The 14,840-nt window shown below is 38.8% G+C and overlaps 1 protein-coding gene across 6 annotated transcripts in view; it reads right to left on the bottom strand.

Annotated features, from left to right (window-relative positions):
• Positions 1–14,840, bottom strand: part of FAM184A (family with sequence similarity 184 member A) — a 112,460-nt gene that overhangs the window by 60,755 nt on the left and 36,865 nt on the right. For all 6 annotated transcript variants that reach the window (XM_032407982.1, XM_032407984.1, XM_032407985.1 and 3 more), the window contains exons 2-5: positions 5,566–6,420; positions 4,709–4,844; positions 2,723–2,904; positions 373–570 (exon numbers count right to left, since the gene is read on the bottom strand). In XM_032407982.1, the coding sequence (XP_032263873.1) occupies positions 373–570; positions 2,723–2,904; positions 4,709–4,844; positions 5,566–6,420 (1,371 nt within the window). The remainder of the gene's footprint in view (positions 1–372; positions 571–2,722; positions 2,905–4,708; positions 4,845–5,565; positions 6,421–14,840) is intronic.

The raw sequence follows: 14,840 nt of genomic DNA, 5'->3' as shown, positions 1-14,840 counted from the left end.
AGCTCAGTGTAGGGCCCACATCTGTCAGACACTTGCTTTTTCTACATCTACAGGAGAAAGTGCTTCAACTAGTTGAGGCTTCCTGAGGAGCACATCTAAGATGCTGTCTCATGAAGAGACAGCTCAAGATCAAGGGAGTGTTTCTACTATGGCTTACACAAAGTAGGAATGCTTCATATCAATTTACCAAACTACATCTCTTGTCAGCAGTTTTTAAGTACGTTACTCTTTGAATCATGATTTACAAAGTGATTATGAGAGAGCAGCCATCAGAATGAAGCAACTCATTTACTCCACAATATGGGTCACACTGGATCATTACAGAAACCCCTCCAGTTTAACAATGCAAGGCTACGTTGAATTTGTACTCACCACTTGCAGTTTTTTCTTATCCCTAGTTGCATTACTGTGGACAGCCTCAATTGCCACGTGGTGCTTCCAAGCTAATTCTTCCAAAGTCTTAGAATGAGCCTCATTTAATTGAGCTACCTCCCCTTCCAATCTATTTTGCAGGTTTTTCAGCTCCATCTCATAATATTCTTGCTGAGTTTTCTTTGCTTCATTTACTTTCTAAAATTAAAGCAAATAAAGATCAATAACTGTACCTGCTTTTTTCATTACTGATATTAGTATTTTGAATACTCAATAAATACATAAACTTGAATGAACTGAGCACTACAGGATTTACACTTTGGACATGAGATTACATCATTGGTGTTCTCAGAAAATGACAGGGTAGCACAGGCAAAATGAATACTTTCAACACAAGTGATAAAGTAGAGTATTATTAGGTTAGAACCAAGCGCAAGTTAGCACATCTGTGAGCTTACGAGAAAGGCTTCCTGTATGTCAAAGCTGTACACAAAATGGCTTACCAATTTACCCACTCAGATGATGTTATTCAACCTAATTTTATTGAGTGCCAGTTATATGCCTTTTAAGCGGCCCCAGTTTAATGATGGGAAAAAGGCAAAAGACAGTGGCAATATAATTTTATAAATTCTATGAAAGGAGTGTACATCATGTGTTGTAAGAGTATACAGTAAAGGAGTCTAAGCTGGAACAGGTGGGAAAGGGTGTGTGTGTGTGCGTGTGAGAGAGAGAGAGGGAGAACCTGGCTGGGGTGGGAAAGGATGTGTGTATGAGAGAGAGAGAGAGACACCCACACCCACCCATACATACATATATACATCAGGGAAAGCTTTCCAGAAGAAAAAACATGTGAGCTGCTGATGACACATTCTCTCATTTAATTCTCACAAGCCCATCAGGAAATGAGAGATGAGAATATTTCAAACCTAGATTTGATGTCAAAAGCCTGAATTCACAACCATTTCCAGCATTTTGAAAGATGAGCGGTAGTCTGCGGTGGTGAAGTTCAGGTAAGACAGGAAGACCATGCAGCTGAGCAGTATGGACAGAACAGAAGATACGAGGCTGACAGTGGTGAGGGATAAGGCTCAGCGGGAGGCAGGAGTCAAATGATGAGAAAGGGTCTTTTCTGCTAAGGACTCTGGATTTCATTATGATAGGAATGAGAAATCATTGCACTTACACAATTGACATATTTTTCACAACAATCACGTTGGCAGTAGGCTGGTGAGTTGACTGAGGCAGGGGGAGTGTTTAGGAAGTTGTAACTGAAATCCAGGCCACAATTACCTAAACCTAAATCTAGAATCTGTGAAAGGGTATGAAGACAGACGATGAAATAAAACATACATTAAGGGAGTAGAAAACCAATAGGACTTGGTAACAGATAAAAGCGTTAAGGAAACAGTCAATAATGACTGAAATTACCAAACTAGATGGACTTTAGTGCTACCGGTTGAAAAAAAGGAGTAAGATTTGGGAGCGATCACTGAACAAGTTTTATGCTTCTAGAATGGATGAGCCTGTAGAATGAGGTGAAAATGCTGGGGAGCATCAAGGATAGGGAACAGATTGAAGAAGGAAGCTCTGAAATAAGACTTCAAGGCCGGGGAGACAGGAGGAAAACGTGCGAGAATGTGAAACACCAAAACAGAGACGCTGTAAATCAGAGAGGAGTAAGTACCACAGTTGGACAAGATTCACCAAGTCCAGCAACCAGAATGTCACTGGAGGCTGGGACAAACATAGATTCTGTGGAGTGGTGCTAAGAGAAACCACACGATACTTGGGTATGCTTGGTTCTTGAGGGAAAGAAAAAGAAGTATCCAAAACTCCCACTCAGTATTGTGAATATCTGAAAAATTGCAATAAATATTTAGCAATTACTCTACAAATGATAGGTCTTATTTGTTTAATCTAGAAATTCAATATGTTGGTGTATGAATTTTCAGATCTTGATGCTTGTTGTTCTTTTTAGTTTTATAGAAATTTCCTAGGTGTATATGCAATAATATATTTCATTAATACAAAAACATATACGATTAACCACAAATGTACATTCCACCGGAATAAAAGTTTATTCAGTTTCTGGTTGAAATAGGTTGAAATGTCTTAAGTTTCTACATTATAAATTGTTAGTAATATTCTGAACATATACACAATATGGGATAGTACAGCTATATACCATTTTTCCTCAAAAACAAAAACTTAACTAGAATTAAGAGATAGACTGTTACCGTGAAGAAGTAAACACTTTAAATCAAATTTGAAAAAGATAAAAACTGAACTTTTTTTTCTTTTCCTTTCTTTGGTGGCGGGGAGAGAGGACATGGATTCCACTGCTTTTTACCTTCTCCAGTTCCAAAATCTGCTGCTTCTGCTCTTCATCCAGACTCTGAGTTTTGCTTTGCAAAAAAGCTCTTTCTTCTTCAAGCTGAGATAATCTCTCATTGGCCCTTGATTTTTCTGATTCTAGATCTTTAATTGTAACCTCCTGGGTCATTTGAGTTGCTTGAAGCATTCCAATATGACCTATGCCCCAAAAAGAAAACCTTCACTTTAAAATCTATTGCATTGTGGTATAAAACAGTTTATATTTAATGACACAGTTGTACTTACTATCTGAGTGAAATAAATAGTCTGCATGTACAAATAGTACTTTGATTTCTTCAGAAATCTGTATAAAATAGAAATACCATGGGAATACTTATCCAAGTAGAATAATTTAAACTAGAAAGAAGTCCATTTTTCCCATATAATGTATTATTTGTTCCAGAAGTACAGGTCTGTGATTCAACAGTCTTACACATTTCACAGCGCTCACCATAGCACATACCCTCCCCAAGGGGGGGAATCGGAGGGGGAAATGAACCATGAGAGACTATGGACTCTGAGAAACAAACTGAGGGTTCTAGAGGGGAGAGGGGTGGGGGGAATGGGTTAGTCTGGTGATGGGTATTAAAGAGGGCACGTATTGAATGGAGCACTGGGTGTTATACACAAACAATGAATCATGGAACACTACATCAAAAACTAATGATGTACAAAAACTAATGATGTAATGTATGGTGATTAACATAATAAAATTAAAAAAACCATATGGTTAAAAAAAATAAAGTTGAAAGAACCTAAAAAAAAAAAAAAGAACTCCATTTTCACATTGCTGATGTTGCCCCCAATACCCAGGAATCATTTTTTTTTTTTTTTAAGATTTCCAACTAAACAAGCTGAAGGAGAAGCAACTCCTCAGGGATGTATATAATATCCTTGGGAGTAAAACAGAGGATGTACTGACTAGTACTATGGCACCAAAATGAGTAATCTGTTCTTTTCTAATCTCTTCTTTTTTCAAATTCTCATAAAAGACAAAGAAATCTGTATGTAGGCAGTAAATATGGCAGGCAGCTATTTGGCTGAAACTGAATTGTTTTAGACAAGAGATGTGATAAAGAACCAAGGTGGATTAAGAGACAGATAAGGACAGCGAGGTTATCAAAGAAAAACTAAATGACAACAACAAAAAAGGGAAGGGGCGATGAGAGAGAAAGAGAGATGAACAATGAGTATGAGAAAAAGGGTCTCAGAAAGCTTGTGTCAGGGCAGTGATTCTCAATGTGCTCTGGACCAGCAGACCTGGAGCCCTCACTGGCAATGAAGAACATCCCAGACCTACTGTCTCAGAAGCTCTGAAGCTGGAACCTAGCACCTGTGGTTGCACAAGCCCTTTGGGGTGATTTTCATACACATTAAAGTTGAAAAACTCCTACTTAGGGGAAAGGTTATATGGGATTTGCTGATGAGCCAATCAAATGACATCCTCAGAGAACGAGTTCAAATGGCTTTACCTGGCACAATAAACACTTGGGTATATGACATGGGTCACCACCTCCTCTAGTATGGGCTATGAAATGAGCACATCAGCCATAGCAGGATGGGCAACTCAGCTTTAGTGTGTAAAATGACCCCTATTAATAAACCAAATGAAATGAAACATTGTAATTCACATAAAGTTCCAATAATTTAAATACTTTAAAACATATGGGTTTTTTTAAACATATGTTTTTAAAGAACAAAAAACCTTTTAGAAAGAATGCTTCATTGTTCTTTTAGTGAATGATTTATTGCTATCTCTTAATTTTTCTATAAATATATATTCCTAAAAATAAGTTATCATTTGCTTATCTAACTTATGATTAAGAAGAAATTAGAATCCTTTAACATGTTTAGAGTCTAAATAATTTTAAAGTATGAGAAGAAAAAGCAAATTTTGTCTTGAATTAACATTTTAGTGTTGGTTTTAGCTGAGGAATATACCAAGAACTGTGGTCACACATACTAGCTTTGAGGACAAGGTCTGAAGCTTGTTGTTGTAAATGTTCTCTGGCTGCAGCTAGCTCACTCTCCACTTCTTTGTGCTTGCTCAACAAGGCCATCTCTCCCTCCTTGGCATCATCAAGCTGTTTCTGAAGAACCTAAGAATGATCAAATAGCCATTATTAAAATGCAAGAATGATGCTGAGCTAATTAGCTAAGCCAATGATGCTAATTCACTTAAATTACAAGCATCAACTTTCTCTTATTCAAAAGTCACAGTTAATAATACCTACTTTTAAATCTGTTTTGATAACACTTATATCTTCATAAATCGTATGACTCAATCATGAAAGACCATTCTACCCCTTCTAATCCACTCAATACTGCACAGATATTAAAAACAGCCTTGAAATTTTCTATGCCAATAAAACAAAATTTGTAGGGACTTCGTGGCTTTTTTTTTCAAACACATGCCATATGCCTATTTAATTAAGGTTTATAAAGCAATCAATTTTTTGTTCATTGTCTGGGCAGATCATTATTAATGAAGGTAAAGGAGAAAACACAATTAAACCCAAAGCCCAATATTTTGACTCTCCCAAGCCACTTGTGAAAAATATTAACATGTTATTTCAATAAAATCCTTTCATAATCAGTAAGATTTTAAGTTATCTTTATGGGCCTTTAATATCTGAAGTTAGAGTTGGAAATAATAACTACAGAGTAGTAAAAATTACCCCTTTATGGATTTTCTCACAAAGGAAAAGTAGGAGAAAGCAAAATGGAAAAAAAAAAAAGTTAAAGTAGTCTAATTGGAAAGAGAAAGACAAAACTGGGGGGGGGGAAATCTGTATGTTGACTGTGACATTCTCTACTTACCTGAACGCTGTTCTCTGCTGTACCAAGTGCTATCTGAAGCTTCTGGCACTTGTCACGAAGACTTCCAGCTTCATCCTGCACCATCTGTAACTCTGTCTTTAATTTTCCTATGGTTTTTCGTAAAATTGCTTCTTGTCCCTGAAATTCTTTTCTAAGATCAGCTTCCTTTTCTTTGCTAGCTTGTAGGCTTTCTGCTGTAAAAAGCTGTGACCTTTTCAAAGTATCAAGCTCATGCTCATAAAAGGACTGAGCTTTATTCAACTTGCCTTGATAATCCTCAATGAGCTTTTTCTGTTCAAGTCTTAGCTCGTCCAGTGTTTGGTTTAAAGTCTCCACCTCCATCCTGTGCAGCTCCTCTGCCTTCTCCTGCCCTTTACTGACCGAGGCGCTGTGATCCTGCTGTGACTTCAACAGCTCCTGGATCTCCCGTCTGTGAGCAGTTCGCAAATCTTCCAATGCCAAGCGTTTGTCTTTTTCGAACTGTACCTGGAGTTGTCCAAAACTCCGTAATCTTTCCTCAAATTTCCTTCTAATCTCTTCAACCTCTCTAGACATGGTTACTATGCGTTGGACATGCTGGGCTTCTGCACAAAGTTGCATGTCCTCAACTCTGTGCTTATAAGCTTCAAATTCTGTCAAAGCCTGCTGCTTCATTTTTATGTGATCTTCTAATGATGCTTCTAAAACCTGAATCTTTCTCTTAAGGTCTAACTCCTCTGTCACTTTGCTTTTATACTGCAGTATTTTTTCTCTTGTTTCGGCAAGAATCTGTTGGATTTCTTCTTCATGAGCATCTTTGAGGGCTTGGATTGCAGATTCATGCTCATCATTTTTAGTGTTTAAAGCATATATTACCTGCATGATTTTGAAAAAGGGAGAAGCAATTCAGCAAACCACGTTCTTTTCTTACTGGAAGTTAATTCTTTCATTTGGACTGATGTTATTCAACACACATAATATTGGCTATGGTAAATACTAAATACTGAAGCTTCATGCATTGTTTTGGATTCATAGATTGATTTACTTGGCTAGTTTTACCTTAGTCCAACCTTAAAAGTTGCACCGGAAGACTTCACTACAAATCAAACAGTGAGGAGAAAAGACACAAAGGAGGCCCCGTGGCCTAGAAGAAAGGAGTTTTCCATATGGCCCAGTCTAGCTTGGGGGTGAGGGTCAGGAGAAAAGCCTCAGAGTAAGTATCTGCCCTACGCAAGTGTCCCAGAGGAAGAGACGCTTTGCATCTAGGCCCTAACTCTTCCTAAAGGCCTCTTTCAACTGTTTAATGTCTGGTAGGTTCTAAATTTAGAGATTTTCTTTTCTAATTCCCCTATGGTCTGTTTTTAAGGCTAATCCTCTTATCTTCAAGTTCCTAGTCGTCTCCTTACAAAATCCAATTCATACTTTTCTGCTCACAAATCAAACACTGTAGTTTTACTCCCTCCCTAATTTTTCCTGTCTCCAGGCAAGCCAGGTCCCTAGAGCCAGAGTGTCCTGGGTACAGGTCTTTATTTTCATTTTAGTCCTTGGATTTTAGTGATTCCATTAAGATTTCCCCAACCTTAATTCCAAATGACAACATAGTCCCTTTATAGTAATGCTCCCATTCTTGCATGTTCTTTGATACCCTCCATCATACCACTGTAGTCAAATAGTACAATATTCATGACTATTACTTAAGGCTTAGAGATGCACCCACTTTCTTCTGAAGTATAAAAAAATGAACACTATACAATCCAACTATCCAGAAGCTAAAAATCAGTGTCCTGGAGCTTTGCTCATTTTAATGTGATCTTATTCTGGCTTTAGAAATGTATTCCAGCACCAAGAGCCAGAAACTGCCATGAAGATGCAAAAGCATTGCCATTTGTGTAGAGAATTTGTTTACGTAGTCTGAGGCAATGGAGACAGACTCCCTGGCTCTTCACATAACCTGATAAGGCTAGATCCCACTGCTAAATCTAGGCAGGCACCTGCCTGGCTTACAGCTGTACTTATGCAAGGAGAAGACACATTGGAGACTTACCCCACTGCAGGGGCTTCACTCTTTCCACACAGGGCCCTGTCTTCCAGAATCAATTCCCTACCCATATATTCACTTGGTCTGCTCTATTTTGTGAGATGTAATCATAACAAAGGCGAAAAGACTGAGAGATGGCAAGACCCCATTATTCTTGCCAGCTACTTCTCCTGCTAGCTACCTCCAAAGGAAAATATGTGCAACAGAGGGAAATAAATGCTTATTTATAGTTTCTCTCTTTTTTTTTTTTAAATAACTCTAATTCCAAATCTCAGGTTATGTCCCTAATGAGCTAGCAAAGATCCCCATGGAAGACTCCTTTCATTTACACATTTAAGCTTAAAGGTAGCTTATAAGCCAAGAAAGTTGGTGGTCTCCTACAACCCTCCCCCAGGGTCATACCTGCCTAGCATGTGGATGCCCAGAAAAGGCTAAAAGAGGCACTAGGGAAAAACACACCAACCAGCTGGAAAGAAGTCCATTTGCTAGAGTGCTACAGGCCACAGGTCTCAGACCTTCCCAGGGCAGTCTGTGTGCATCCCTTATCTATCATATGAAGCATGTGGAAGGAAAAGAGATAATGCAAAGAGAAGGAATCCCTAGAGAAAAACAAGTCACACTTTCATCATTTTATCCCAGGAAATGATCTTGAAAAGGACCACTCTTGGTGGGATTCCACATAACTGGGGATGAAACTGGGGAGGAAACTCCCTCAGCCTACCACTCCCCCCCCGCTTGTGTGCTCTGTCAAATGAATAAATAAAATCTTCTAAAAATATAATAAACTTCTTTTTTAAAAAGATTTTATTTATTTATTTATTTATTTATTTATAGAAAGTGAGAGAGAGAGTGAGAGCACAAGCAGGGAGGGAGGAAGAGGGAGAAGCAGGCTTCCTGCTGAGCAGGGAGCCCAATGCAGGGCACGATCCCAGGACCCCGGGATCATGACCTGAACCAGAGGCAGATGCTTAACTGACTGAGCCACCCAGGTGCCTCTAAATACTCTTCTCTTTTTTCTAATACTTCATTTCCTTGCAGTCTTTGAAGGGTCACCTCAAGTCCTGTATCCTTTAATAAGTCTTCCAAGACCACCCAAGTCCATGGGAGTCTGTCTCTCTTTAAATCCAGTACCTCCATTTCCTTACCACCACTCAGTCCTGAAACTCAGTAAACGTTCAATTGATTAAATTTGGGGGTCTTGACAACAGTGTCGGAAAGCTGTGCAAGTACGTTAGAGAGCCTAGAAAAATAGCTGACAATATAAAAGCACAGTAGCATACAAAATGAAAGCATTAAGTTAAAAAGAATAGAATTTAAGTAAATAAAACAGCTAACAATAGGGAAATCGTATGGTGAAGAGCTCTATTTCACTTGATATTCTAATCCAGGGGTCAGCAAACTGGGACCTGCAGGCCCAATATGGCTGTTGCCTGTCTCTGTAAATAGTTTTATTGGAGCACAGCTATTCCCCTTTGCATATGGATAGCCTACAGTTGCTTTCCCACTACAACAGCAAAGTTGAGGAGTTGTAAAAAAGAGACCTTACTACTGACTCCTGTTCTGATGATATACACATGCCATCTTATCAGCCAAAAATAAAAAATATCTGAATTTGCAGTAGCTTTGTTTAGTCTCAAATAGTCCAGGGTTCCAACCACAACAACTCACACATTAAGAAAACCAATTATTTGATTCTGAAACTATATTATATAAAAGAAATACAATATTCTACTGGCCATATAACAATATCTTCAGGACAACAATGTTAAAATAAAGTTTCTAAAAACTTAAAAAGGAACAATAAAAGGATGCCAAGCATAATAACAAATTAATAGTGCTTTTATTTTATTTTTTTTAAAGATTTTATGTATTTATTTGAGAGAGAGAGGGAGAGCACAGAGGGAGAGTGAGAAGGAGAAGCAGGCTCCCTGCTAAGCAGGGAGCCCGATGTGGGGCTCGATCCCAGGACCCTGAGATCATGACGTGAGCCGAAGGCAGACGCTTAACCGACTGAGCCACCCAGGCACCCCGATAGTGCTTTTATTTTTTAAAAAAGATTTTATTTATTTATTTGAAAGAGAGAGAGAGAACACAAGAGGGGGAGAGGGAGAAGCAGGCTTTCCGCTGAGCAGGGAGCCCAGTGCGGGGCTCGGTCCCAGGACCCTGGGATCATGACCTGAGCCAAAGGCAGACGCTTAACTTACTGAGCCACCCAGGGGCCCCAATAGTGCTCTTAAATGACCATTTAAAATATACCACTATTTAATGATATTATTTTTAAATGAGAATGCTATATATGAATTTTCGAGTTAACATTAACAAGATGTAGTATCCTCTAACTGTTCACTTTTCTACATAATTACAAAGGTAACCATTTTAAAGTATCTTTCTCTGATTAATTACTATTTCTCAGACCAAAGAAACAGAAATGTTGTAGATTCTTTGAACACATAGAAGATATGACTTGAAGTAATAGAATTGATCCAAACCGGATTTTTGACCCTAGGTAAGATAACTTAATTTCTCCAAGCTTCAAGTTTCTCAAATATTAAATAGAGATATTTATTCTATTCTAGTGACATTGTTATAAGATCTATCACTGACATTTAAAAAATGATGTTATACAAAGATTTTTCAAAAAATATAAAGCACTATAAGATGGTAAACCGTTTTTATTAGTTGTATCATTTATGGACAGAATGAGACTAATTTTAGAAGAAACTTTGGTAAGTGATAATAATCACCCATAAAATTGGCTATTATTTTCCACACAGGAAAAGGAAACTCTCTAATGTCTCTTTTCATAAACTATTTTAAAAGACATTAAGAGCCACCTGTAGTTTTTCTGGAACTATGAACATTCAGAGAATGGGACAGTACAATCATTTCAGCAATTTCATGTAACTTCACAGTGCCATTTTATGCCAATAATGCATAATTTACCTATATATTCCATGATGAATAAGGAATAGTTAGAATTTTTACTTCTTCTATGAAGATTTTCAGATAATCTTACCCATGGATAAAATAAAAACAATTCTATGTCCTAGTTTTTAAAATGCTACTTGGGGAACAACAAATTGTTTCTGAAATAGTTCTCACTGTTGACTGCTACGGACCGAATTGTGTCCACCTCCCTCCCCAAACATAATTCATCTCTTGAAGCCTGAGCTGCCGTTATGACGGTATTTGGAGATGGGGCCTTTGGGACATAATTAAATTTAGACAAGATTGTGAGGGTGGTGTCCTCATGATGGGATCAGTGCCTTCATAAGAGACACTGGAGAGCTTGCTTCCTTTCTCTTTCAGCCATGTGAAGATACAGTGGGAAGGTTTATGGTTCTTTGTCATGGCAGACTGAACTAATACATTGGCAATATATAAATATGTTCCCACTAAAATCTAACTCATTAGTAATAAAGTACTTTCATTGAAAAGTGTGTGTATATTAGCTTAAAATGTTAAGCTAAATTGTTGCATGTTATACCAACAGTTTTAACACTGTTAAAGTAACAGAATCATTGAATAAATGATGGTAAATTCATACAATGTAGTATCGTGAAGCCATTAAAATGCACATCTTATTTAGAAGAATATTTCATAATATAAGAAAAAGCCTATAAGAGACCATAATGCTGTATCAATAAGATCCAATCTTATAGAGGGAAAAATGTGTGTATGTGTGTGCAGATACATATTAAAGGTATGTAAAGAAATAAACCAAATTTTAATTGGAGATATTCAGTATTTCTGAACCTTCAATAATGAATATATGTTACTATTACAGTTAGAAAACATTAAACCCTTTTCAAAGATTAACATTAATTATGCTAAAATAATAATCAATACTCAAAATGCTTTCATTTTAGAAAAACCTAACAATCAAACTGAAAGGGAAAATTAAAGAAACATTCATTAATTACCAACAGATACCCTGAAAATTTCCTTAAAAATCACCCACTGAAATAAAACATTTATAAAAGTCATTCTTAAATTTTTTAAAGAATATTGAATGTTAATCATTTTACTTACGAAAAAGAACATGTATTTTGAGAAAATTTTTAAAAATCCAATTACGTAGTTAAAATTTGATAACATACTGGCAAATCTTTAACGGTCAATTCCTACTTCATTTATTCTTCCCTTCAGCAAAAATATATTGCACACCTGCTATGTGCCAAGACCTATAACTGGCACAGTAAACACAACTGTGAACTGAATGCACATATGTGGTATTTGCTCTCATGCTGCTTGGTAGAGACAACCTTAAAGAAATATTTACTCCATTAGTCAAAGTAAAATTTCAGTAAGTTATACAAAGGAGAATACAAAATGAGTCTTTGCAAGGGGTGGGAGTGACAATGGTAATGTAGGAGTTTCCCCTTATTCTGAGTGAAATGCTTACTTTATCTTAACCAGGATCTCTTCATTTAGTGAGAATTTTAAGCGGGAAGCTATAGAGAGAGAATCCTGGGCCAAAGGCTCAGTAAGAGCAGAAGGCACAGAGATGGAAAAAGTACAGGACTCTGTGAAGGGAAAAATGGGTTCCAGAGCTGGAAGGGTGGACATGCTCACACTGCAGAGGTACTTGTAGCTGTTGGGCTGAATGGGATCCAGAGGGGAGAAACTACTGAGAAAGAGTGAAAAAGACTGAGGACCAGGCCTTGGACAGGTTCAGGGGTGGCAGGGAGGATGAGGACCCACAGATAGAGGCAACGTCCTGGAGAGATGAGGACCTTTAGACGGAGGACCAAGGTCTAAGAAGCAAGGGATGGACAGTAGATCTTGTCAAAGGCTGCACAAAAATCAAGAAAAATGAGGACTCAAAGCCCCTGCATTCAGAACCTAAATCTCAGAAGTAGGTCTTTGAGAGCACATTTGGTAGAATGGGGCGGGAAGAGCTGGAGGATAAGTGGCAAAAGTGGGTGAGTGGATGGTAAGTGAATGGAGGCAGTCCACTAGTAGAGAAAAAACTCCAAGAAATTGTGGGTAAGAAACAACTAGGGACAACTAGGAGGCAGCAGAATCCAGGGAGAGTGCTTTTTTTAAAAGAGGGACTGAAAATGGGAACCAGGAAGGGTCAACTATGGAACCGAAGTCATGGAGAAAGGCTGAGGTCAGGCTTCCCCAGCACAGGTGGAAAGACTGGTGTTGGCTCAGAGTAGGAAAAAGTCCTCCAAGAGAGCAAAGCTGAAGACTGAGGTTTTAGGTAGAGAGAGCGGGAAGATGGACAACTACTTTCTGATGGCTTCACACTCCTCCATAATTGGGAGATGAAATCATCCTCATAGAGCACAGGAGCCGTCAGCACCTTCTCCCCACTGGCCGTAGACAATGCTACTAATGTTACTAGTGAGGCCAGTCCCAGTCTTCCCAGTACGTCTCACTGAAGACAGACTCAGACGCACAGCAACCATGAGTAGATCCTCCTCCTCACTGCTCCTCCAAATGTTTTCCTGCCAGTCTCAATCTTGATTTTTTGCTTATTTGAAAATTCTGGAAACTTGGTCACTTTCCCTTTCTTATCAATGTCAGAGACAGAAAACGTACCAACAGGAGAGAGAGAGAGAGAGAGAGAGAGGAGGGAGGGAGAAAGGATTTACCCTCAAGTACATAAGCACTATATGAAGCACAAGGAAACTTATGAAGTAATAAAAGAGCAATCTCAGATTAATTAAAAAAAGATCCTGTACATTTTAAACGAACGAAGAATATGCTTTTATTATTAAACACTCAGTTCTTCTAATTGAGCTACTCACCAAAAAGCTACTTTGAGCCTTAAGAAAACTTCTCAAAAATAGTGGATTCTTGAACTCTGCCATGCAGCGTCTATCCTATCTGTTCCAGAGCAATAACACGGACCATTGCTCTATACCACCGTTTATATTCAAAAGTACTCCCAGACCAGCTGTATAAGTAAAATTTTCACAAATTATCAAATATTACCAATGAACTCTATGTGGCTTATTAGGGAATCTAATGTTTCTGTGAAATGGTTCATCTTTTGAAGCTGGCATATTATTAGCATACTTAGCTATATAAGGGCATGTTAATAAAATGTGTTTAAGACTTCTTCTCAGGATCTTGAGCTCACCTTCTCCCATGGACACTCTGATGTAACAACTACATATATGCAACTAACTCTGAAAATGACCTGAAGACTGGCAGAACAGATCTTCCACAACTAATCATAGAGAGGAAGCCACATCGAAAAGGGTAGGAGGGGCATAGGCGTGGCTGAGAACCAAACCCCTCTGTGAAACTAACCACAAACAGGAGGGACACCACAAGCACAAAGAAGCGAGAGGATCAGACCCCACACCAGGCACTCTAGGCACTAGGGACCCGTACTAGGAATACAAGTCCCTATAACACCTGGCTTTGAAAACCGATGAGCCTTAACTTTGGGAGTTTTAAAATTCAGTGAGCTAAGGGTGGCTCAGTTGGTTGAGCACTGACTCTTGGCTTTGACATAGATCATTATCTCGTGGTTATGGGATCAAGCCTTGCGTCAGGCTCTGCGCTCAGCGCAGTCTGCTTCAGATTCTCTCTCCGTCTCCCTCCTGCTCTCTAATAAATGAATAAAATCTTAGAAAAAAAAAAGAAAAAAGGAAAAAAATCAGCGGGCTTAACTCCAGGAGAGCTGAAGGGCAATAGGAAACTGGGTCCCCATCCTTAAAGAGCCAGTATAATAACTAACTCAACCAGAGACACAGACCTATGCTATACATGAAGGTTTATTTACTAATCTCAGAACGGGCACTGGAGGGGCAGGGATGTTCAGATTTCTCCAGGAATAATAGTGCTGACAGGCACCATTTCTCTTCCCTTCCCCCAGCCTAGATAACTGGACACTTGCTGGAGCCAGACTAACACTCTCCATCGATGTTGTTAGCACTGCATTCCCTGGGAACCCACCTCAGCAGGCATCCTCCAAAGTAGCTTCTGCCCCATCACTCCCTACAAGCAGCCCTAGCAGGGACATGTGCCACCCTAAAGTTTTACTCCTACTCGGAGGAGAGGGGGAGATGGAACCCAACACATCAGCATGTCTGCAGATCCAGCAGCTGAGCCTCTTAGCTGAGCACACAGGGAGCAAGCCCTGTTATCCTCTATGCCTGTAGTTATGGCAGAGAGGCTAACTGTAGATAAATAGCCTGACCCCAACCTCACCCACCAATGAGCTCTAGGCAACCTGAGAGAGGCCTTTCAACTGTGTGGGGACCAAACCCTGCCCAATATGCCCACAGTAGGAAAA

The sequence above is a fragment of the Phoca vitulina genome, unplaced genomic scaffold (genome assembly GCF_004348235.1).
Source record: "Phoca vitulina isolate PV1807 unplaced genomic scaffold, GSC_HSeal_1.0 scaffold9, whole genome shotgun sequence".
NCBI classification, from domain to species: Eukaryota; Metazoa; Chordata; class Mammalia; order Carnivora; family Phocidae; genus Phoca; species Phoca vitulina.
Note: the sequence above shows the minus strand (reverse complement) of the source record. Positions and strands in the feature narration are given on the sequence as shown.